This window comes from Gobio gobio (assembly GCF_949357685.1).
Source record: "Gobio gobio genome assembly, chromosome: 12".
NCBI classification, from domain to species: Eukaryota; Metazoa; Chordata; class Actinopteri; order Cypriniformes; family Gobionidae; genus Gobio; species Gobio gobio.
Window position 1 is genome coordinate 30,397,070 of NC_137105.1, and position 24,858 is coordinate 30,421,927.

The window sequence follows — 24,858 nt, forward strand, 5'->3', positions numbered from 1 at the left end:
TATTGCAGAAGTCTTGTATCAATTTTTGCAATTTTGTGGTTCTATTTAATAGCAGTTTCTGAGAAATAATAGACATATGTTCTATGATAATGTAATATATTTTGTGTCTTCTGCTTTTCTAGTTGCCCGGTTTCTTGGAGCTCATTGTTGAATATTTCAGAAGATGCTTAATAGAAATCTTTGGGATCCTTGAGGAATATGAAGTTGGAAAAGAGGGTCAGAAAACTCTCCTTGGTTCATGTTCAGAGCCCACAGAAAAAGAGCAACCATCCAATCAAGACTTAAAAATCCAATCCCATACAGAACAGGTGGAGAAACAATTAGATGTGGAGCCTGAGAAACCTCAGCCCAGCAGCTCCGCAGCACTCAATATAGAGAAAAGGGAAGAGTTGGCAGAGGGCAAAGCAGATGAAGAAGAGAAGAACACTGCTACAGAACCATGTCCTTCAGTGGAGCCCAAACCCAAGCAAGCCAGTAAGTATGACAAGCTCCCAGTGAAAATTGAGGAGAGAGAGGCTGTGGCTGATTCTGTGGAGGATCGATCAGAGGTGCTAGGCCTGGCCGGGGAGTTCACCAGTGGTCTGCTACATTGGAAGGCAGGTGGAGGGGACTCAACTGCCCACATCCAGACCCATTTAGAGAGTCGTGGGGAAGAGGAAGAACAGAAGCCCTTAGAGAATCAGGAAGGTGTGCAGGCACTTGGAAAAGAAACGCTTGAAGAGGAGCCCAGGAGGAAAGAGGAACTGAAAAGAGAACTTCCAGGGCCTTCAGAAGAAAACTTGACAGCCACTGTAGATGACATGCTAAGTTCTCGTCCAGGACTGCTATCTGAAGGTGAAACTCAGACATTTCTTTTCCGGAACAGAGAAAACCACAGCAGCATTACTTTGCTGGAAGATGAGCCCAGATGCTGGGATGAAGCACCTCTTTCAGTAGCCGAGGGCTGGCAAGATGAGTTGGCCAAGCGCTGCATCTGTGTGTCCAATATCATTCGTGGACTCTCTTTTGTCCCAGGAAATGACAGCGAAATGGCTCGGCACCCAGGTTTAGTGCTAATTCTTGGAAAACTTGTGCTTCTGCACCATGAGCACCCTAAAAGAAAAAGAATGCCGCCTACCTACCAGAGAGAGGAAGAGCGAGGTCTGGCTTGCAGCAAAGATGAATGGTGGTGGGACTGCCTTGGTGCCTTGCGTGAGAACACCTTGGTCACCCTTGCCAACATTTCAGGACAGCTAGACCTGTCTATTTATCCAGAAAGTATCTGCCTTCCGATTCTGGATGGGCTGCTCCACTGGATAGTGTGCCCTTCAGCAGAGGCACAGGACCCCTTTTGCACGGCAAATGGCTTCTCCTCACTCACACCGCAGAGGCTGGTGCTGGAGTGTCTGTGCAAACTGAGCATTCAAGACTCTAATGTTGACCTTCTGCTGGCCACACCCCCTTTTAGCAGACAGGAGCGCCTCTTTGGCACATTAGTGCGGCATGTTGGTGAACGAAAGAGTCAGGTGTGCCGCGAGATGGCCGTAGCTGTTCTCTCCAATCTTGCACAGGGTGACCCGACAGCTGCCCGAGCCGTTGCCCTGCAGAAGGGCAGCGTGGGAGCCTTGATAAGCTTCCTAGAGGACAGTGTAGCCATGGCACAGTATCAGCAGAGCCCTCACAGTCTCTTGCACATGGCACATCCCACCCATCCTGAGCCGCCCAGCATCAACATGATGTGCCGGGCCGCCAAAGCCCTGCTGGCCATGGCCCAAGTGGAGGAGAACAGGCCCGAGTTTGTGCTCTACGAGAGCAGGCTTCTTGATATCTCGCTGTCCTCCGTGCTGAACTCTGGTGTGGCGGCCATCCTGTGTGAGGTACTGTTTAAGCTTGGCCGCTCGTGACACGCACAAAGGAGCGGGAGCCTAGAGTGCCATCATGGGAACGAGCGGCTAAGCTGAGCCACAGAGATCACACAGAACTGTTGGTGTTATATTTTTATTTAAGGAAAAGAACACAAACAAAAATTGTTTTTACATACAAATGAATATATAGAGAATATATATAGCTCCTCTGCCCCATTTCCCAGTTTTCATTTTGGATTTTTAAATGATTTTAATACAGATATTTAATACTTGGTCTTTTTGTTTTTTCCTATTCTTTTTTTATTTGGTTTTGTTTTGTTTCATCTGTGTATTTTCTTTAATTTGTTTTAACCAAAGTTGGCATCTGATACCATTAGTTTTTAGAGTATTTTGCTCTCAGAATGTTTTTAATTGTTTTGATGCAGTGTTTTGTTTGTTTTCTTGTGGGACTTTGTTTATTCGGGGAATGCAGATTTATTTAAATTGTGAGACATGTTGTAGATAGAACTTCTCTTGCAAAGTGTTGCGATAAAAGAAAAAGAACAAAAAAAAAAAACACTGATTTTAAGACATACATGTATACAGCTCTGAAAAAAGCATTGTGCAATAGATTTAGCTGGCTCAGAGGGGAGATGATGAAATGTGAATGACCACAGGCAATGTTCTGATCTGACCACCAGTGTTGCACTGTTTCACCACACCAGTATCTGAGGGTCAAGCGAGTGTTGGTTCTAAACTGACTTGCTTCCATATTAGTGCAGCCGCAGAGGGTCCTCTCTCTGGCGGCAAACTCAAGTGCTTCGGTTACCCCTCTTCTCTATACTATATCCACGGGTCAATTTGTATATAGGAACTGTACATTAAATGGGCCCCTTTTCACATTTTTGTTTCCTCCAAGAGATGTGGTATTATACAAAGTGAGTAGTTAATGCTACATACTATTGACATTTTGCAAATGAATATTAAGTCATTGTTTTCAGGTGAGGATAGTCTTCAAACATGTACGGGGCCGTTCACACAGGGTGAGTTCTTGCATTTGATCTCCGCTATATTTTTTAATTGTTGGTCATATGAGCACATGGCAAACAGACATATTTGGTCGCTGTGCGTCACCTTGCTGTTCTCGGTGTCTTTAAAGCCCAGCGTCAAGTTGAAAATACCTAGTATTTTGAAACTCTGCACAACAGATCAATGTCGGTTTTACAATGGACCAGCCAGATGAATTTGGGTGCTGAAAAAGCATCTCCAGTTGATTCAAGCATGTGCATTAGCAATTGTGTATGGGATCTAATGCACCTGTTCAGTTTGGTTGCACTCCACTGTTTTTTATGCAGGTATGTATTCTGTGTGAACGCCCCCAAAGACTTTCCTGTATGTGCTATAATGAAGTTCTGTGTGACAAGAGATAGCAATGGCTCCCTCTAATGGCCTTAGATTTTGGAAATTACAGGCTAACTGAAAGACGTCTGATGGCATAAATGTAATTCAATGTGAAAGTTACCCCAAAATGACTTAACGATTTTAACAAAAAATATGTACAACTCTTTATGTAAGCTCTTTTTGCTCCATATGATTTGATGACCATTGTTTATTCAGTATAAAGTCTTTATACATGTTCCACATGTTAAAAGTAAATGTACATGAAATTTGGTCGAGCACTGTGAACGTTGTTCTTCAGTGTTGTATTCTTTTGTTTTGTTTTTTGTCACAGAGTGCAAAGCTACCATCATGTACAATATTTAAAAAGGTTGATGGGTACATTTTTGGCTGGTCTACCCACTGCTCTGTGCTGGATCCATCACATCCACAGTTTAACCAGATTACATGCCTTAAATGCGCAGGGGGAAAACAAGGACAAACACTTAGTGCTGGGTGGTATACTGGTTCATACCAAATACCGGTATTTATTTTTGTTATGATATGAGTTGATGATACCGGTATGTGTCGCGTTCGGAATGCGGCGCAGCGCATCACTGTTCGAGGGGTCACGTTTCACTGTTGCACTGTAGTGAGAGCACAGCTGAGATTGCATCACGGCCTATGGTAAGTCCGAAATCACCCCCTAAAGCCTCATTCACTATTATTCCCTACGTTATCCACTTAGATTGTTCACTTGAAAGAGTGAATGAAAACGAGTGAGTGAATTCGGACAGCCGTTGCGTTATCGCAGTGCAATGTGAGATTGAATGAGTGCACTCAATAACGTCCACTATGGTTTCGGACACCACTACAGATGGCTGTCCCTTCAAATAATGCCCTATTTAAGGTTATAGGGGGCGATTTCGGATTCAGCCCTTGATTACAGCAGAGAATTCAAACTACACGCGGCGTGCGAGAGAGAGGGGTTTCTGCGCGGAGCTGAGATTAATGTCTAGTGCTCTAAACATAAACCGGCAGCGTGTATGCGCACATTTCATCAGGTCTTCTTCAAATGAAATGTAACGTTATGAAAGGACACTGAACTGTACATCTGATCTCGACCGCAATGACACTATGGGTTATTCTGCTACACAGCAGACGATGTAAGTTAATAAATAGGCTGACAATTCAAAAAGAATGGGCAAACATTTAATTGCTTTATTCTTTCTGTGTTAAACTGCTTGTGTCATTTGTTCAGAGACTGTAGCGCTCTTAAATGCATTGCAAATATCCTTCGACCTTTTAAATGTTCTTCCGCGTTTCTCCCTCATTTTGTCAGTTTGTTGTTATATAGGGTTAGATTTTTAAAATGCTTAAGGTGCCATTAACTCCCTTTTTTTCCCCTATCTCCATGGTCATATTTTAAAATGTGTCTGTAATGAGTGTGTTGCATGTATTTTATTGGTTGTTGTCTCCCCACAGCATCATTTTGTGGGGCTTTGTAAACCTGTATTAATTCTAGTGTGGAATTTTTCTACAATATTCACGCGTCATGACAGAAAAATAGGGCATTCTAGTTAATCTACTGCAGTATTTCCCCTCTCAAATAGTAGAAAATGTGGTTAACACCCGGTCATGCATACTGTCATATACTGCGAAACCGATATAATTTTGAAAAATACCGTGATATACATTTTTGGTCATAACACCCAGCACTACAAACACTCTTACATTGGCTTACTCTAAGGAAGGGCCGTTCTGTATATTTACTTTAGTTGCTGCAGGGCACATGTTTTTGTCCTTTGTCTCTCTTTTCTAGGAAACTGTGCTTTTCAGGGACAGCTTGAAAACATCTTTCAAAGACTATTAAAAGATGCTTTTATTAGACCTTGCAATCACATGATGCCAATTTAACACAATAGCTGCTTTAGTTTGATACGTTTAATGTTTAACACTTCCAGCCAAAGGGCAGTAATGTTATTTGCAAGGACCACACAAATGTTCCAAAAGTATGGTTACCAAAAAAAGACAAGGCCACTGTTTTTAGCACAGAATTGAGCTGGCAGGTATGAATTAAATAACTCATAATTAAGATATTGCAGTATGTACAAACATAATACTGCCAAATCTCTAGGCTCAGATCTTGTAAAATCCAGTGTGGCACAAGCAATCAAGGCAAACACAACCACGCCGAGTCCTTCGGGCCTTCAGTGAGGCATTCTGCAGTGCTGTAACTTAATCCAGTTGCTGGCTAAAAAATGGCTGATTGAACTGGCCTGTAGCCTCACACTTGACCAGAACTGATCATCTGATAAATATTTTTTCCAGACAGTCAGTTAAGGCTGCGCGTTCTTGGTAATACATTGCAATTACTGCTCATTTTCACTTGAAGATGGAATTCCAGTCAAATGGAGCAGAATTCTCTTCATTTTTGGGGATAGCGGGGAAAATGGATTGCATTTTCTGGCGAAAATCCTTCAGCTGCAATAGAGAAATTATATATATATATATATCAAACAAAGGTTGCAGATTATTGTGGGAAATAGATGAAAGTGGGCACAATGCTTTCAGCAGGTACGTACACTGTGGACACCCAGGGCTTTCCAAATGGTGAGGCTGAGGAGGCCAACTCCACACCAGGCGTAAAGTGAACCCCATCCCAACGCCCGCAACGCTAACGATGCACCGCTCTCTGGCACCACAGCAGTTCCCACTACACCCTGAGCACATCAAGAGGAAAAGAGGGAAATTTACTGCAGATATCGCTTGTCACATTGTACTAAATTTTGTTGAGTCTGCTTTAGGGCTGCACAATTTATCGAAATATCGCAAATGTACATATCGCAATAGCTTTCTGATAACTGCATGATTTTAATACAAAAAGTCCAAGTTTAAGTTAGATGCAGATAAAAGACTGGACACATGACTGATACATAATTATATTAAATGCAATGAGCGAAGTACTCGCACGCACAGAAAGCCGCCTCTCGGACAGCTCTGTTTTCAGTTCTGAATTCTGTTTTCTTCTGCAGCTTATATGCCCAAATACACTAAAATTACGTCAAAATGCTCATCTTGGTGAGTATCCATGTAAACACAGTGAACGTGCAGATCTTAATGTGACAGAAGCCTAATAAACCCATAGATAAGTATACGTAGATGCCATATTCGACCGCTCCATGCATCCGCCATCTCACAGCGGTCAGTGTGATTCTCACAATAAGAATAAATAATTCCACAACATTGCGCAGATTCTGGTTGTGAAACCAACAATATTTAAATTCCCGAAAAAATGGGCCAACCTTTCACTGGTGAGAATGTGTTGGTTTGTGTTTTTACTATGGTAATTTTAATGTTTTTACATTTACTATGGTAACTTTTTAATGTCGTGTTAGCTCATGCCTTCTTGTTGTATTGTGTTAGTTTAGCAAAATCATCTGCTGAAGTCTAGATATGCATAAATGTGTCTACAGTTTCAGATGCTCCGTCAACTTGCTCTTGAATGTTCATGGACCGGCTTTGACCGTTATATTGCAGATGGCTTGCATATAGCGGCCCATAGAAACAACCGCTAATGAGGCATCTATGTGTATACATCTATGAATAAACCTGCTTCTGTCTGTGTGCTTAATGTTAATCGAACAACAAATCACAAAGAGAAAATCGCTCACTCTCTTGACTTAATAACTTTTGTAGCTTTAATAAGAATTAGTATACATTTAATTCATACAGTGAATCCTAAGCAGTGTTTTATTTTGTACACATTTATTCCAAAACTTGTGTTATAGAAATCTAATGTAGGCATAGCTGAAAACATAACCTCCCTGTTTTCACACTGATGTTCAAATGACACATTTTATGTAATGCTACAGTAAAACACTGCTATTCACTTTCAGAAGTTGTAAGGATGCTTTCTTCTCACAAAAATAATATAATTTTATTATTTATTTATTTTATACACCTTTATAGCATTATCGTATCACATATTAAATATAGCATTATTTAACAAGTTATCGCATATATTTTTCTTCAATATCGTGCAGCCCTCGTATGCTTACACATCTTAAATAAGCAACACCTACCACAAAGTACCATAAGTGAAACCGTTCACAACCCATTTTTCTTCTGTAATCTTGGCACATTATGAATGAAACAGGAAAAAGCAAAAGGCCTTGATTTTATCTATCAGGCATTATGGAAATTAAGCATTAATTGATTCATAACGACATCCAGAAGTCATTTCAGATGAAGAACAAGCTGCTATGTTTTGGTAAACACTTTCTTAGGAATAACAGACACTGATACATTTTTTGACAACCAAACCAGTATTAAAATGTGCATTAAACAGGTTACATTTAGATTTCATCTTGACTTTAAGGACTGAGCTTCACCAAACCCCATTTTGTCTCAGATTTTGGAAGCATTCAAGAGTGAAATGAGAGGGGATTTTTTTTTATTTTTGAGATGGTCACAGAATCAGACAGGTGGTGATTGAAACATACTTAGCTAGCCTATTTTCCTCTTCCATTATTGAAAGATCTTTAAACATTTAGATTGAGATCTTTAGCTATTTTCCTCTTCCTCTCCAAAATGGAGAGTTGTTTCAGAGAGTGTTTTTATAGAGTTATAATATTTTGACAAAATATTACAAATACCATTTAAACATGTATTTATGAATTGTACATAAGGAACATATTTTAAGAAATAAGGTTAATTTTGATTTAGTGTTTACTTTAACAACAAACTAGTTTGTGTACAGAAGAAGTCTCAGATGCAGTCACTGCTAATAACATTAAATGCTTTAATGTAATTTAGTCTTTTTTACTGCTCTACATATTAGATTAGCTGTTATTAGAGCTTAGCATGATGCAGCCATCGAGGAACTTGCTTTACGGCTGAGAACATGCGCTGGAATCATATGTTACTGTTTTTAATAATAAAACTTTAATACAAATCCTTATAACCATTTTAAATTATTTTGAATTAAATTATTATTTATAATTTTTTATATAAATGATTCTTTTTACATTTTCTGAAAAAAATTGGTAGAAAACTGGCCCCAAAATAGCTCTGGAAAAAATTAAAGGCATAGTTCACCCAAAAATGAAAATGGACTGCCTGTGTAACGCCTCTCGCCGTTCAAAATGCTTACGCTATGCCCGACGTCATCGTTGCGCGCAGTTACACTTTTTTTTTTGCCAGAAGCTAGATATTTTACTTTATAAAGTTTTAAATATGGATATTTTTCTTACAAAAACCCATTGATATGCTTCAGGTGGCCTTTATTAGCCGTGTGGATTTTTTTTAATGCTTGGATACACTTTTTTCGGCTTCAAATTTTAGGTTGCCTTTCACTGCCATTATAAAGCTCGGAAGAGCCAGGATATTTTTATAATAGAACTCCCGATTGTATTCGTCTGAAAGAGGAATGTCATATACACCTAGGATGGCTTGAGGGTGAGTAAATCATGTGACAATTTTCATTTTGAGGGGAACTATCCCTTTAAGAGACCACTGCAAAAGTAGCAGTTTCTGTGGATGTATTATTTATATGTATCTGAACATTTTTGATGTATTCAAACTACTGACAACATTTCTTCCCAATTTAAAATAAAACAAATAGTCATTTAGAGCATTTTTTTTTTTTGCAGAAAATGACAACTGGTCAAAATAACAAACGGTTTCAGACATCGAATAATGCAAAGACAACAATTTTATACAAATCACTTGACTAGATCTGTCATGTACAAATACACATAAATAATAATAAATCCACTAAGAAACTGCTAATTTTGCAGTGGTCTCTTAAAGGGATAATGAAAACTGCCCCATGATTTACTCACCCTCAAGCCATCCTAGCAGTGGCCTCTTATTTTTTTCCAGAGCTGACTGGAGTCCCTTGATTAACGCAAGCTTAAGGAATCTTTCACCCATTTTATTGTCTGCCTGGTAAAAACTGGAAGCCTAATAAAAAAAATATTATACCACGTTTATCCTCATGAAGCTGCATATTTTGAGATTTCATCCATGTTCATAGAACAAACATGTTGATACTGCCCTGGAACTAGAGCTGTACAGTGGGGAGAACAAGTATTTGATACACTGCCGATTTTGCAGGTTTGCCCACTTACAAAGCATGTAGAAGTCTGTCATTTTTATTATAGGTAGTACTCTTCAACTGTGAGTGACGGAATCTAAAACAAAAATCCAGAAAACACATTGTATGTATGGCGAGCAGCGAGGCTGAGGGACCGTGAGAGCGGGACAAGGCCGAGGTCATTATTATAGGTGTGTTCGACATCGGCTGCGGCTGGATGCAACTGATCGGCGAGAGTAGCCGCGTGCAGGCGGGGAGGAGCTGCAAACAGAGACGTGAAGTCGGACACTTTCTGCTTCCCGCAGTGACGCTCGCGCTGTGTTTGCGTACTTTATCAGCTGAAGTGAAATAAATGCAATATTTGGCAATACACAGATGTTGCAGACACATTATTTTCATGTAATACTTCATGTACTGCTTAATACAGGGTGTGTTTGTACAAGAATAAAGTTCAACATATAAGCCTACACTATCAATGAAGTGGGGTCTATGTTTTTAATCAGTTATATTTTGATAAACATGACAATATAACATCGCGACTACATGAAAGGAGGTTTTACTGTTATAAAAAACAGATTTGTGCGCATTAGTGGAGCTGAAGGTTTTAGAATAAACACGAAACACACGTGATCGCTGTCATGCGGTGAATCTGGCCAATCGTGGAACGGCTGTGTCGTCATCAGAGCCCGTGCAGCCTCATGCAGTCGCTCTCGAGAAACTGCACCGGCTGTAATCGCCGGCTGCTCTCGAATCGCTCTCGCGGCACTTTGTTGACATACGTCACTGTCACGTGGCGTCGGCGCTGCCTCAAGTCGGACAAAATTTCTAACCGGCATGCACTGCTTCAAGTCAGCCGCCGATCGGTCTGCGCATCGCTGGGTGAAGTCGAACAAGCCTTATGATGATGATGAGCGCCAGCTGCGTGCCGCATTGGCCTCGTCTCTCGCGGAGGAGTGACGGGAGTATAAAGGAGGAGCGACGACAGTGAAGGACGAGAGAGGACCAGGCCTGGATTTTAAGTTGTATTTTTATTTATGGTTTTGTTTATGTGTGTGTGCGGCAGTCGGCCGTGAGGGGCTGCCGCTTTTACTTTCACTGTTTGTTTGTTTATTTGATTAAAGTCTATTGTTTATTGTTCGCCGGTTCCCGCCTCCTTCTTCCCATACGAACAAACATCGTTACAGTATGATTTTTAAGTAATTAATTAACATTTTATTGCATGACATAAGTATTTGATACATCAGAAACCTTTGGTACAGAAACCTTTGTTTGCAATTACAGAGATCGTACATTTCCTGTAGTAGGTTTGCACACACTGCAGCAGGGATTTTGGCCCACTCCTCCATACAGACCTTCTCCAGATCCTTCAGGTTTCGGGGCTGTCGCTGGGCAATACAGACTTTCAGCTCACTTTAAAGATTTTCTATTGGGTTCAGGTCTGGAGACTGGCTAGGCCACTCCAGGACCTTGAGATGCTTCTTACGGAGCCACTCCTTAGTTGCCCTGGCTGTGTGTTTCGGGTCGTTGTCATGCTGGAAGACCCACCCACGACCCATCTTCAATGCTCTTACTGAGGGAAGGATGTTGTTGGCCAAGCTCTCATGATACATGGCCCCATCCATCCTCCCCTCAATACGGTGCAGTCGTCCTGTCCCCTTTGCAGAACAGCATCCCCAAAGAATGATGTTTCCACCTCCATGCTTCACGGTTGGGATGGTGTTCTTGGGGTTGTTCTCGTCCTTCTTCTTCCTCCAAACATGGCGAGTGGAGTTTAGACCAAAAAGCTCTATTTTTGTCTCATCAGACCACACCTTCTCCCATTCCTCCTCTGGGTCATACAGATGGTCATTGGCAAACTTCAGACAGGCCTGAACATGCTCTGGCTTGAGCAGGGGGACCTTGCGTGCGCTGCAGGATTTTAATCCATGACGGCGTAGAGTGTTACTAATGGTTTTCTTTGAGACTGTGGTCCCAGCTCTCTTCAGGTCATTGACCAGGTCCTGCCGTGTAGTTCTGGGCTGATCCCTTACCTTCCTCATGATCATTGATGCCCCACGAGCTGAGCTCTTGCATAGTGCCCCAGACGAGGGAGATTGACTGTCATCTTGAACTTCTTCCATTTTCTAATAAGTGCGCCAACAGTTGTTGCCTTCTCACCAAGCTGCTTGCCTATTGTCCTGTAGCCCATCCCAGCCTTGTGCAGGTCTACAATTTTATCCCTGATGTCCTTACACAGCTCTCTGGTCTTGGCCATTGTGGAGAGGTTGGAGTCTGTTTGATTGAGTGTGTGGACAGGTGTCTTTTATACAGGTAGTGAGTGGAGAACAGGAGGGCTTCTTAAAGAAAAACGAACAGGTCTGTGAGAGCCGGAATTCTTACTGGTTGGTAGTGATCAAATACTTATGTCATGCAATAAAATGCAAATTAATTATTTGAAAATCATACAATGTGGTGATTTTTGTTTTAGATTTCGTCTCTCACAGTTGAAATGTACCTATGATAAAAATTACAGACCTCTACATGCTTTGTAAGTAGGAAAACCTGCAAAATCGGCAGTGTATCAAATACTTCTCCCCACTGTAACAGATCTAGTTCAAGTGATTTGTCATTAATGGAACTGCGCAAGACATATGATTTGTCTCGTCACTGACCTCAAATTGGATTTAGCTACTTAAAAAACATTTTTGGCAAGACACGTGTTTACTGATGTGGGATAATGGCCTAAAAATAGGACTGCAAAAACCAGACAAAAAGAGTTTGTTCATTTCTGGGTGTGTTCAAAACAAGTCATAAAACTGAATCGATGTCATTATTTACGCAATGTCTAATTCTGTTAAGTTAACCGACATGAGCCTGGCATGCTCTGCTGATTAGAGGAATAACCAGAGCAGAAAACAGCTCTCAAAGAACAACAACGTTTTCACTGGAAAGAGAGGAGCACTATGAGGTGACATTTTCAAAATATTTCCTATGAATATAACACAATTAGGGATGGGCATTTTTGTCAATTTCTCATTTCGATCATCGATAGGTCTCAAAAACGAGTACTCGAGTAATTGGGGGCGGGGCATGTGCAGGGGGCGGGGCATGTCCGTCATTGAGATAATGAAAATACTGTTATGAAAATGGTTGTTGACAAATACAAACGTGACATGAAAACGGGTATATGAAAACATGAACATATAAAACAAAAAATAACTGCTAGATTATGATGCATAAATGTCTTTGAAAAAGAAACATCTTTATAAAATGACCGTCTCAAATAACCAAGTCAGTAATATCGAGCATTGCCTTTGAGCTGAAACTGTGAAATAACTAGGGATGGGCATTTTTGTCAATTTCTCATTTCGATCATCGATAGGTCTCAATGCGCACATGAACTTCACGCACTAGTCTGAGTGTTCTCGCTAGTTTCTCTGTGGATCAGCTGATACACGGGGAACTAAGCACAGATCATTTACAGCATTCTAATTTCCATCGTGTTTTCATTATAATGCTATGTAGGCTATGACAGATTGGCGCTGCACATCTTGCACTAACCATTTAATGATCTCATGATTCCAGACATCACTGCAGTGCACGCCTTTATTTCGCCGCGGTCTGGAGGCGTGCTGTAAAACGCTAACCAATCAGACCTCCGCAAAACGATGCAATAACCAATAAAAAAAGAGACAAATATATTTTTTTCAGGGCGATCATCGTTCTCATGATCGATGATCGCTGTCACGTTCGAGTACTCGATTACTCGACCACTGTTGCCCATCCCTAAACACAATACAAAATTGGACTCAACAATTTGGCCATAAATCCTATTGTGATTAGTTTCTCACTCCCATACTCCCATTCTGTGATTGTTTAAAAAAAATATCAATATTGTAATTTGAATTGATATGTTAAACACCTCATGAATTAAATTCTCAGTTTTCTTTGCATTCACATTGTATTTTTGGTTTTTGGTCCACTTCATTGAGACTCACTTTTTTTGTAACACTGTCAAGTTTAATATTATTGTTGATAGTAATAATAAAAATAATTATTTTTTTTTTATTAAGAAGGTCACTTTTCATTTAGTTTTTTTTTTAACAGTCAAGTTGAATATCACTGTTGATAATGATAATAAATAACACAAGATTTTTTTGTTCTTAAATTAATTTTCTTTTTTATTATTATTACTATATTATCAGCAGTCGAGTTGAATATTAGTTTTTGTTAATAATGATAATAATAATAATTTACACTTTTTTTGAACATGGTTGCATTAAATTATTGCTGCTGATAATAATAATAAAAAAAAAATTATCCACTTTGTATTCCATTTTCACTCTTTTTGGAACACTGTTGAGTCAAACATTACTGTACAATAATATTCAGATGTTATTTTACGACAGAAATACTGTATATCTAATAATTTTTTAACTTTCATATGGCATTCTGGTGGAAAACTGAACTGGAACTGGAAGTGTTTCCAGCTCCTACTGTGTACTGCAAAAAAAATCTTGATACCTTATTGAACCACTCCGGACTCTTCTTCTTAGCCATGGCAAGGGTGGAGCCGAAGCCTGCAATCATGCCCGCTGTGCCTACAGTAGCCAAGAAAGCACCACCTGAACACCAGAGACAGCAGACGCAACACACTGAGATTAATATTATGTACATGCTGTCGACAATGTGACAATAAAATAATAGCCATTGGATTTAAAACGAAGGAACCATGATGTATTACAGTGTTTAATGAAATACTCTAAGGCATCATTAACTAACAGTGACTGCAGCTAAATTTGGGCGTGGTTTACCATGTCCGGAATAAAGAATAGTCTATCCATGTCACACAGTACAGTTAGGGAGATATGACTTAACCCGTGATATAAGATTTTGGCCATATACCTATCCAAGCCATTCATCACAGAATTCCCTTGTATTTCGGCCACACCACAAGGTGTCACTGTGGCCTCAACGCTTCGCCCTCACCTAATCTGAGCTCGATTGCTATGTCTGAGGTAAACCACGCCCTCCTCATTATCCTACGGACAAAGAAATGTAAAAATACATAAATGTAAAAATAAAGAAATGTATAAATACATAAATGTAAAAATAAAGAAATGTATAAATAAATAAATAAATGTGGAAATAAATAAAAATAGAAATGAATAAATGTATAAATAAATAAAAGAACAAATAAATAAATGTGGAAAAAATAAATATTTTCTATGTATATTTATTTATATATTTATTTTTGCCTTTTTACATTTTCTTTGTATATTTATTTATTTATTTATGTATTTTTTATTTGTTTTTATTTGGCAGACTTGTCATTCCATAGTTTAGTGCTTGTATATGATCTATTATTCATTTTAAGAAAACCATATTTTATTGCTGAATAATGAACTACATACAACCATAATTCTGACGAGAGATCCATAAATCAAGTGACTGATGCCCACTCCCATGAAGCTTTGGGAATGACATAATCCATTGGTGTCCCTAAAGTCTCAAACTGCTTATTTGTAAATATCAGAAGATTTTGCGATAAACCTATTGTTTTTATACTCATAATAACCATCATGAAAAGTTTTTGAAATACCTATGGAGAAAATTAATGGGGAAAAAATTGGGTGTTCAATGTATTTAGTAATAATAATAATAACATTGTCAAAAATTAACTAAACCTTTGAGTAAAAAAGCAATGAAACTTAATTTTGTTAAAATTCGTCAACATTTATCTTATATTTAGTGCTGGACAATCGATTAATCGCATCCAAAATAAAAGTTTGTGTTTATATAATATATGTATGTGTGTATATATTTCAGACATAAATGCTGATGATAACACGTTTTTTAATGCTCACAAAATGTTGTTATGTAACTATTAATAGAATGTTTAATGGTATTAATTCATAATTAAATATTATTTGAATGTGCTCAATCCAACTAAATATAGTTTGCATTTACATTAAACAACTTTAAAATTAATACAAAATGTTTAAAAAAAAATGTACTTCTCTAAAAAAGTTCGATAATTCTATTTCAACCCTGGCCATCAAGCATATTTCCAGTAGTTTGTAACATTACTGCTTTTAGCCTATTAAATCAACCTTTCATTCAAACATTCAAATCCACCGTTCAGCTCGAAACAGACGGTTCTCAGTTCAATGACCGGGTTGAATGAAGCGTTGACTCGAAATCGCTCGGACTGATTCAGTTCGATTCGTGAACGAACCGTTGGAACATGGCTCGTTAACCAGTTCACTAAAAAGATTCGACTCAAAGAAAGATTGGTTCACGAATCGTACATCATACATGCGAATCAAAAGTGACATGAATGTAGAATGTAGCGAATATGGACCATACCGTCGTCATACATCATACAATAATTGATATTTATATCTAAGTTTCATAAGATTTGATATTATATGACTAATCAGACTAAGACCAGTTAACCATTTTGTTGCATTTTGAGTGATGTCAACGGCAAATTCAGAAACCTTTGGCTTGTTCATAACAATGACCGCATATGCTATCAAAATACATCTAACCTTTAATCAAGTGTGATTTGTCGTCTTCGACAGTGTCATTGACTGTCCCACTCACGTTCGCCTGCTCCACTGACATCTTGAACGGGTCCGACTTACACACAAGTCCGGTGGAAACACGTCAGGCGGAACCTTTCATATTACAGCCACTTACATTAAATAGTGGATTTGATTTACAGCATTTCACTGGGGGGGAAAAATAATTATATTATATTCCGACGCTTAACGTGTATCTATAATTGAAACAAGAATAAAATCCATATAATGGAAGAGTAACAATAATGCTGCAGAAGTAAAACCTCTTAAAATGAGAATAAAGCGTAATGTTATGGAACTAGATATGTGTCGGTGAGAGGAGGACCGAGATTCTGCCGATCAAATCGGCTGTGTTTCGAAATTGAGTGAACTGCCTACCTAGACAGCATTCGGGGCATCACAGACAGAACTTTTTTTGTTGTTGTTGATGATGCTACAAGCTGAATTCAGTCTAACTCGGAACCTGCATATGCAGTAGAAATTCAGTGTTTTGAGATATGCTCAAAAAAACTGTTTAGATTGGCAGCTAATTGGATTTTAAGACGCGTACTCAAAATGCTGTTTAGATCACGAGATTTTGAGATCTACTCCCAAATACTGTCTAGAGGCTGCTCACTTTGTGGTGAGCGCACCCCAAATATGCTGCCTACATAGACAGCTCATTATGATTTGAGACGGCGCCGCTGTTTATAGGGTCATCGTGTGCCGTGAGCTCATGCAGTTCACGCGGTGATCTACTCCATCCACATCCTGCGTGCAGCGGTCCTTCTTCTGCTTCTCTCTTTCTCTCCTTCATCATTGTCGGTCTAGATGATTAAACGCCCACCTCTGTTTGTTTGCTGTTGTAAAATCGTGCGCGCCGCGTCAGAACTAGATTTTTGGATGGCGTTCATGCAATAAAGACCCTTTCGCAAACGGGATTACGAGGACATCGGAAGGACATATTTAACGTTATACCCCAAATCTTCTGAGTGGATTTAGCGCTTCTGAACCGCGTCAAAGGAGTTACAATCTTTGAGACGCGAACAGACAAAGCTAAATTTCTGGGTATGAAGTCCACATGCATCTGTGTCCTGGAGCGCATCCTGTTGTGTTGAGGATAGACATCTGCAATGAAGGAGTTATCCAAACAAACATGTAAACCAACCACTCGGATCTTATTTCATGCCCATCGTTTCGGATGTAAATATTAGCATTTTTAATGTAATGCAGTTAAATCATTGAAGATTTCAATAAAACATGGAGCTGAGAAAATGGTTCCTTGATTATAGTCCCACGCTTTTCTTTGACTGGGTTGTGTAGGCTAATGCTTTCTCCATCAGATCAGAGATGTTTCTTAAAGACCCAGCTGTCTCGTTAGTTCCTTGAGGACATTTGAATTACTGATTCACCTGTGTTGCTTTAAAGTTTTGTTTTATTGCTGGTGGGTAAATGACTGGCAACATGCATCTTGGGGTAGAGGAGCCCATCCGGGAGTGCCAGTACAATCAGATATGTACACACAACTCCTCACCCATGGACACCCCTCACACCAAGAAGAGGAAGATCAAAAGGAAATGGCAGCTTTTCCCCGGCCGAAATAAGTTTTACTGCAATGGGCGGATCATGATGGCCAAGCAGACTGGGGTCTTCTACCTTACCATGGTTCTCATTTTGGTGACAAGTGGCCTCTTCTTTGCCTTTGAGTAAGTACTTTGACCCACTGGAGAGCTTATATCTTCTCTCTACCCCAGACACTACCAAAATGTTTGTAGGCCATCTATATTGGCATCTATATACATCTTTATTGGCATCTATATAGTTCCATAAGGAACCCTAAACATCCAGAGAACCTTGCACAAAATGTTATGAGATGTTTTGGGGTTATTAAGAGGTTCTTCACACTGAGAATATGGTTAAAAACATGAAAGATTCTTTGGGGAACACAAAATGGTTCTTTAAAGGCCCTTTTAAGATCTTTATTTTTCATTAATTTCTCACCCTCATGTCGTTCCAAACCTGTGAGACTTTCGTTCATCTTCGGAACACAAATTAATATCTTTTTGATGAAATCTGAGAGATTTATGTCCCTCTATTGACAGTCACATCTACCACTTTGATGCTTCAAAAAGTTGAGAAAGAGATCGTAAAACGAATCCATATGAATCGAGTGGTTTAGTCCAAATTTTCTGAAGAGACTCGTCGCTTAATATGATGAACAGATTTCATTTAGGCTTTTATTCACATTTGATCAGTGCACAAAAACCGAAGCTCAACCGAACCTGCATAGCACACAAGAATTAACCTCATTGAGAATGAACCTCATTGGTTCTTGTGGAAGCTCAAACTGCGTAACATGAGAATGAACCTCATTAGTTCTCACACGTCAAGTGAACATGCTTGAGCTTCCGTTTACCACAACTGATGTGTGTATCGATGAATGATTATGTATGAATAAAAGCTTAAATTCAATCTGTTTATCATATAATATAAAGTCTTGCGGGTTCGGAACGGCATGAGAGTGTAATTATTGACAGAATTTTAATTTTTTGGGTGAGCTATCCCTGAAGTTTAATGGCCCTTTTGGGACCTTAATTTTTAAGAGAGTGACTTGAAAAATGTCATCGTATTCTTTGAAGGACCTCAGCGCATTCAGTACCAACCGATACTACAGTACTGTTTTGTACTTGAGTTTGATGTGATCATTATTATGATTACTGTTAAGTCCAAAAATAGGTGGTGCTTTCAAAATGTGAAGACTTCTATCCCACGTTTCATGGAAATACTTGACATTAACAGTGTAAATATGTAAACACAACTTGAGAGAATTTTATCCTAGAGACCATAACTAGCCTTGTGGATGGCCTATAGGTGCATCCTGTTGTATTTTTCTTCATTATTCTTGATGAAGAGTTGCTGTGTTCTGGGCTTATTTTATACCTGGCATTTAAGATGAATTGTATGTGGTCTGGGATAACTGAACAGCAGTTCTTCTCAAGCTAGACCCTCTCACTGACACTGAAGGACGTTTACAAGTGGTCAATATGGTGTAATAGAATTACTTCAGTCCACGTAACTTCCAACACACTGCAGGCTGTGAGGAACTCCTTGTGTGAAGTTTAACCAACCTAGAATCAAAACTATTGACGTATGACATTTGGATTCCTGGCATTTCCAAAAATCTTTAGACAAGAGAGCCTTATCCTCTAGTCTTTTGAGGAGTTTGCAGTAAAAACCCTATATCAGGTGGTACACAAATGCAGTGCTCTGCATACTCGAAACATGTTTGCCTGGAACCCTTCAACGGGTGTTAAAGACTCTCTTAGTGTGACCCTGAGACGGCTGCTGTGGATAAGGGATGTGTGGTGGAACAGAGATTTTCCAGTGTCCCATCCCCCATCTCTCCAAGCCCCATACATTCCATACCACAACTTCCAAAACATAGACGTGGTGCGGTGCTGTTTCCATGGCAACGGTTTCCCTTTCCCGATCTTCGTGTGCTTTTGGAACAGCCTGTGTCTCCTAGGAAACAACAGGACGGCCCAGCCCACAGTTGTATTTTTTGTGCTTTAGGGTTAGTCCTGTCATGCTTTTTGAAACGATTATAAAGTCATTACAAAGGTTTTGTGAGCCATTTCACCCAGTTAGCTGAAACTACAGATGAAAAAACACGAGCTGCATTGGTGAAAGGCTGTTGCCTTGATCTGTCGCGCAGTTCAAAGCAAGCCGTTTACTCGTAAATCTTTTTAAGCAGTTAATAATGGTGAGGTTGTGACTGCATTCAGCTCGTGTATCATGGGCAGGAATAAAAACAGGAAATAGTATTCAACCAGACTTGTTGACAGCGGACAGGATGGATAAGTGTAATGCAAGAAGTACGACTCACTAAAATTAAAGCAATATTCAGAGTTTAAAACCACTTGCGTTCTATTGACAGTGCCTGTGACATTTTTACCACAGGAAGTAACTTTGTGGGGAAAGACATTCCAGTGTTCAAAAACAGAAATGAGCAGCATGTATTAATTCTTCAGTACAAAAATGTATGCTATATTTGAACTTTTTGTTACCAGATGAAAGTCCCGTTATGTGCTACCAACGATACTTTTGTAGGCATAGTTTGCTCCATGTAAACTGTACTTTCTGGATAGTTACAAGTGTTGAAAATGTTATACATAACTTGTGTAGCTTTGCATTGGTTTTATCAAGCTAGCCTTATTTGTAAACAGATACGCTACAGTTCAAAAGTGTTTTGAAAGAAAATTTATATTTTTATTCGATAAGGATGCATTAAATTGATCAGTAAAGACATTACAAAAAATCTAAATGAAGTGAATTTTTGCTTAAAACAAGCTAAATTATCTGCCAATGGGGTTAGAAAAATAATCTTGTTTCTATTTGGGACTACGTAACACTAAAGACTGGAGTAATGACTATAAAACAGTCAATTTACTAAATGAAACAACTTAATTTTACTCATATACTACTGAAATGTACATTGTACTTAATAGAACAAATTTATGTGAATTGGTAATTCAATTTAGCATAGTTCAAACTGAATAAGTACAGCAGATTTCATTTCCCTAGCATGCTTTACTTTGGACTGTTAAAGGAGAGTTTAATGGTGCTTTTCCACTGCACGGTACGAGAATCACATGCATAGAATCAAGAACACCATTCCATCGATATACTCCATTTCTCCTGTGTTGTGTGTTTGTTTGTGTCGCATTTACGATGATGTTACGGCAGTAGAGGTGGCACAACAGTCTATAATTCCACCCACTTTGAAGTGGTACTAACTGCAGTTGAAAAGCAAACTGAGTCTAAGTAAAGTGCCCTAATTGAACTTCTCTTGGCTTAATCTAAGCCCTGTCTGTGAAACCAGGCTTAAGTGTTATTTTTGTGTTTTTGTTCTATATTAATATAAAGGGATATCTGTGTGGATACAATTTAAACCAGTCCCCCCTCCCCCCCCCGAAATAGGTGTTGATAATTAATAGTTGTTAAAGGTCCCATGGCATGAAATCTTCATTTTATTAGGTTTTTCAACAATAATATGAGTTCCCCTAGCCTGAATATTGTCCCCAAGTGGCTAGAAATTTTGATCGGTGTAAACCGAGTTCTGGCTGTCTTTCTCTGCCTTTGAGAAAATGAGAGCTCAGACGAGCTTATCTTGAATTCTCCTGTTATGATGTCATAACAGGAATGGTTACCTCCCTTTCCTCCGCCCAGAGAATTTGTTTGTCCTCGAGAGATCATGGCTTGTGAACGAGTGAATGCTGGCAGTTTCTCAGTGTTTGGATGTACAAATGAAAACATTCGTCTTTTTTCAGTTCCTTCTGGTCTGTGATTAGTGATTTCTGATGTGTAGCTAATTATTTTATATATATATATATATATATATATATAAAGTTCACACAGAACTTTTTTTCTATCTTGTGAGTCAGTGTTTTTGTACGTCCTCATTCCATCTGTCTGTTCTAAAATGTGCATCCAGTCGTGAGTTTCTGCTCAACATCAGCAGAGCCACATCTTTAGAGATAAACTTCACGCATGCCGAGGCTCGGGCTGCACTGGCCGGTCGGCCTTCAACATCACCGACCCCCAGTACTGCATCTGGCCCACAGTGGAGGCACCAAACGCGGCACGAGATTAAGCAGAAGGGGGGTAAGCGTGAGCGTATCCGGGCTAGGCTAGACAGCTATACCCACAATAAACTGGATTACATTCAATTACTGCGCTGTTGTGTCTTTGTTTGCGCTGTGTACTCATTGCGCGTCACTGACGCTTTTCATATGATTGGAAAATATCTAAAAATAATGCTATTATCAACACTTACTCGTAAACATTACATGTGTTACAAAGTTGGTAATAAGGAGGAAGACGGGCTCGACGTGACTGGGACTCGTGTTTATTCAGAACTCTTAGATACAAACAAAATAAACTTGCGCTGACAGCGCTCTCACAACTCAGTACAATATCACTTTGTTAGCAATCGCTCCGTCTCTGGTCCATTGATGTCCGGTTCGCGAACGAATCATTCTTTTGAACCGGTTCTTTTTAGTGAACCGGTCGAACCAGTTCACCAAATCAGACTGAATCGTTCTAAACGGTTCGCGTCTCGAGTCAGCGCTGATCCATCATTTACTAAAGTTACTAACTTTCTGACATGAGTGACAGTCCCTCCGACTAGAAATAAACTAATAACCTGAATAATATGCCAGTAACTACAACAGTTCACTGAACTGAGACGTGCTGAGAGAACTGATGAGAAGTGACATCCGTCTCTCTGGCACAGCCTTGTGCCTGGTAGACCTCGTTAAACCACGCCCCCTCCGCTAATTTCAAATGCAAAGATGTCAGCCAATCACAACAGTGGGCGTTTTTACTGAAGTCTCACAGTAGACACGCCCCTTGAAACAGGGCATTCAGTCAGAGGGCAAACATCAGTATAGAAAAAATGCCTTTTATTTCTAAATTATGACATTTTATGATGTAAAAATCATACTAACAATATAAGTACACCTCAGAATACATTATAAAATAAAATAAAAAAATCCATGCCATGGGACCTTTAATTATGTTAGCAAACGTGTGCTTGAATTATTGCTACCTACAGTTAACCGCAAGATATTTGTTTTTTGTTCTATGCAATTTTGTGAAGTTTTAGCTCGACAAAGTATTTGAGTGGATCTATGGTTTAATTTTAATATTAAGAAATATTCTTTTTGTGTACTAGAGTTACCTAACTTGTGTTTTAGAGTACATGCTGAAAATCCAGTTTTGTCCTCTCAAGAATAAATTACGTTTTAAAATATATGAAAACAAAAAATTATTATTATCATTATTATTATTAAATTGTTATATTTCAAAATACAATAAATGTAGTCTTGGTGCATAAGAGAAACACAAAAAAAAAATTACTTTTGAATGGATATATATTTTGTATTATCTTTTATCCATAGACTTCTATTGTAAGTGCATTACTTAAACAATTTTTATTTGATTTGCAAACTGAAGAATGAGTCTAGTTAAAAAAAACCTATTCCAAAAAATGTAATATCTAAGTATATAGTACAAATCCATTGGTATTTACTGACATATTGCTTGAGACTTCCGAATATAAATATTATAATTAAACTTTATTTGGAATACTACTTTATCGCACAGTGCACATTTCTTAATATTAAGCCTAAATGTGTTTTAATATCACTGTTAGTAAAGATAGTATGATGATCACTGTATAATATAAGTCTTTAAATGCAAGATATTTGAAGTGTACATAAAGTATACTTGCAATAATTTCATTTTAGCAAAATTAAAGGTTTCACTTAATTTTGATGGTCCCTCCCTTTAACGCATTCTGTTGACTATAAGTAATTTCGCACCTACATGTTTACAAACTCTCATTAGAGTTTTAGTATAGTATTAGTTGACTGGTAGGGTTAGGTTAGAATAAGTTGACATGTAGTTGCAAAGTTACTTATAATCAGTAGAATGTCTGTTGGCGGACCATTATAATAAAGAGTTAGTAGATATTAAGCGGACCGTCTACTAATGCTCTAATGAGAGTTACTTTACATGTAGTTGCAAAGTTCTAGTCAATAGAATGTTCAAAAGGGACCATCAAAATAGTGTTAACCAATCAACTATATCTTTAGTTGGACCTCAGCACCATTCGGATAACTAACGTGCATAAAGTACAACATTTAGTAGACTTTAAGTATATCAATGCACACCATAATTACAATTACAGGATATTTAAGTAGACTATATAAATATGTAAATGTATTTGCAGTATACTTTGGATAATTAGTATAGTATACGTTGTCTGGTAATTATCACAAATATTCTCAAATATTCCTTTTAAAGAAAAATACTATAATCTAATAATTTGTCTCTTCCTAATGGGCTGATTAAAATACACAAAAAAACCTACAAATTCAGCACAGCAGCACAGTGTCTGTAGTCTAGACTTTAGGCTTTTTGAGTTCAGCAACTTTAATCTCCATGAATAAAGTGTAACTTGATAAAGGACTTCAACTCTTGCCATGGTGCAAGTCCTTGTGATGTAGTGACCCTGTATAACCCCTCCTTCCGTCACAACAACCTCAGAACTGCTCCTTGGAGACAAGGAATCTTTAGAGCTGTAAAGCTGACAATGACATCTAGAATCAGTGGTAAACACAATATGCCGTTCTTAAAAGGTCCTTTAGGGGATTGCTATTTTAACATGTTAGTCGATAGCATCTGACCATTTTTAGCTAATTCAATTGCTATGCCTAGTTGTGCTTAGCCAATTTAGCAGCCATCAGATTGCAGTGCAAGCCATTTTAAATGTTTATGTCTTGGAGTCTGAATACCATTATATATTATGGCAGACAGATTTTGGGCATTGTACCACAGACCATTTGCTTATACTTTGAAACAGATGGTGGTACATTTCATTAACTTCTAAGTGTACAAAAAAAGATAGATAGATTGGATTAATTTTTTTTAATATTTTTATCCCATGTCCCAAAGACCGCATTAGATTTAGGTTATTCTCATTTATATTATTAATTGAGGAGATTTTATTTGATCAGTCCTGTTCGGATTCTTGTCTGTTATTTATCATAAAAATGTCTAGGATGCTTATTATACACTGTAAACCCAAATAAGTTGAGCTAACTCAAAAAAATGGAGGTAATCAGTTAGTGATGTCCGGTTCGTGAACGAATCGTTCTTTTGAACCGGTTCTTTTTAGTGAACCGGTCAAACCAGTTCACCAAATCGGACTGAATCGTTCTAAACGGTTCCCGTCTCAAATCAGCGCTGATCCACAAGTTATTAAAGTTACTCACTTCCTGAAGTTACTATAGTAACTCCAACAGTTCACTGAACTGAGACATGTTGTGCTGAGAGAACTGATGAGAACTAGGGGTGACCCCGAATAGTCGAAGATTCGATGCATCAATATGCGGAGCCTGATTCGACCACCGATCTCTCAGTCGAATCTTCACGGGTGTTATGAAAT

General features: G+C 38.7%; 3 protein-coding genes across 14 annotated transcripts in view; 2 read left to right on the forward strand and 1 right to left on the reverse strand.

Annotated features, from left to right (window-relative positions):
* The window catches only part of arid1b (AT-rich interactive domain 1B), a 127,415-nt gene extending 123,908 nt beyond the window's left edge, over positions 1 to 3,507 (forward strand). For all 11 annotated transcript variants that reach the window (XM_079831550.1, XM_079831554.1, XM_079831558.1 and 8 more), the window contains one exon: positions 123 to 3,507. In XM_079831550.1, the coding sequence (XP_079687676.1) occupies positions 123 to 1,883 (1,761 nt within the window). In that variant the 3' untranslated portion in view covers positions 1,884 to 3,507. The remainder of the gene's footprint in view (positions 1 to 122) is intronic.
* tmem242 (transmembrane protein 242) lies at positions 3,380 to 16,641 on the reverse strand. Its single transcript, XM_079831564.1, has 4 exons — positions 15,834 to 16,641; positions 13,804 to 13,904; positions 5,786 to 5,923; positions 3,380 to 5,684 (listed from the first exon to the last, which is right to left on the reverse strand). The coding sequence occupies exons 1-4, from the start codon at positions 15,907 to 15,909 to the stop codon at positions 5,586 to 5,588; spliced, it is 414 nt and encodes a 137-aa protein (XP_079687690.1). The 5' UTR covers positions 15,910 to 16,641; the 3' UTR covers positions 3,380 to 5,585.
* The window catches only part of zdhhc14 (zDHHC palmitoyltransferase 14), a 42,472-nt gene continuing 34,177 nt past the window's right edge, over positions 16,564 to 24,858 (forward strand). The window contains exon 1 of one of the 2 annotated variants that reach the window (XM_079831563.1): positions 16,564 to 17,551. In XM_079831563.1, coding sequence (XP_079687689.1) covers positions 17,298 to 17,551 — 254 coding nt within the window. In that variant the 5' untranslated portion in view covers positions 16,564 to 17,297. The remainder of the gene's footprint in view (positions 17,552 to 24,858) is intronic. The other variant, XM_079831562.1, reaches the window with a different exon arrangement.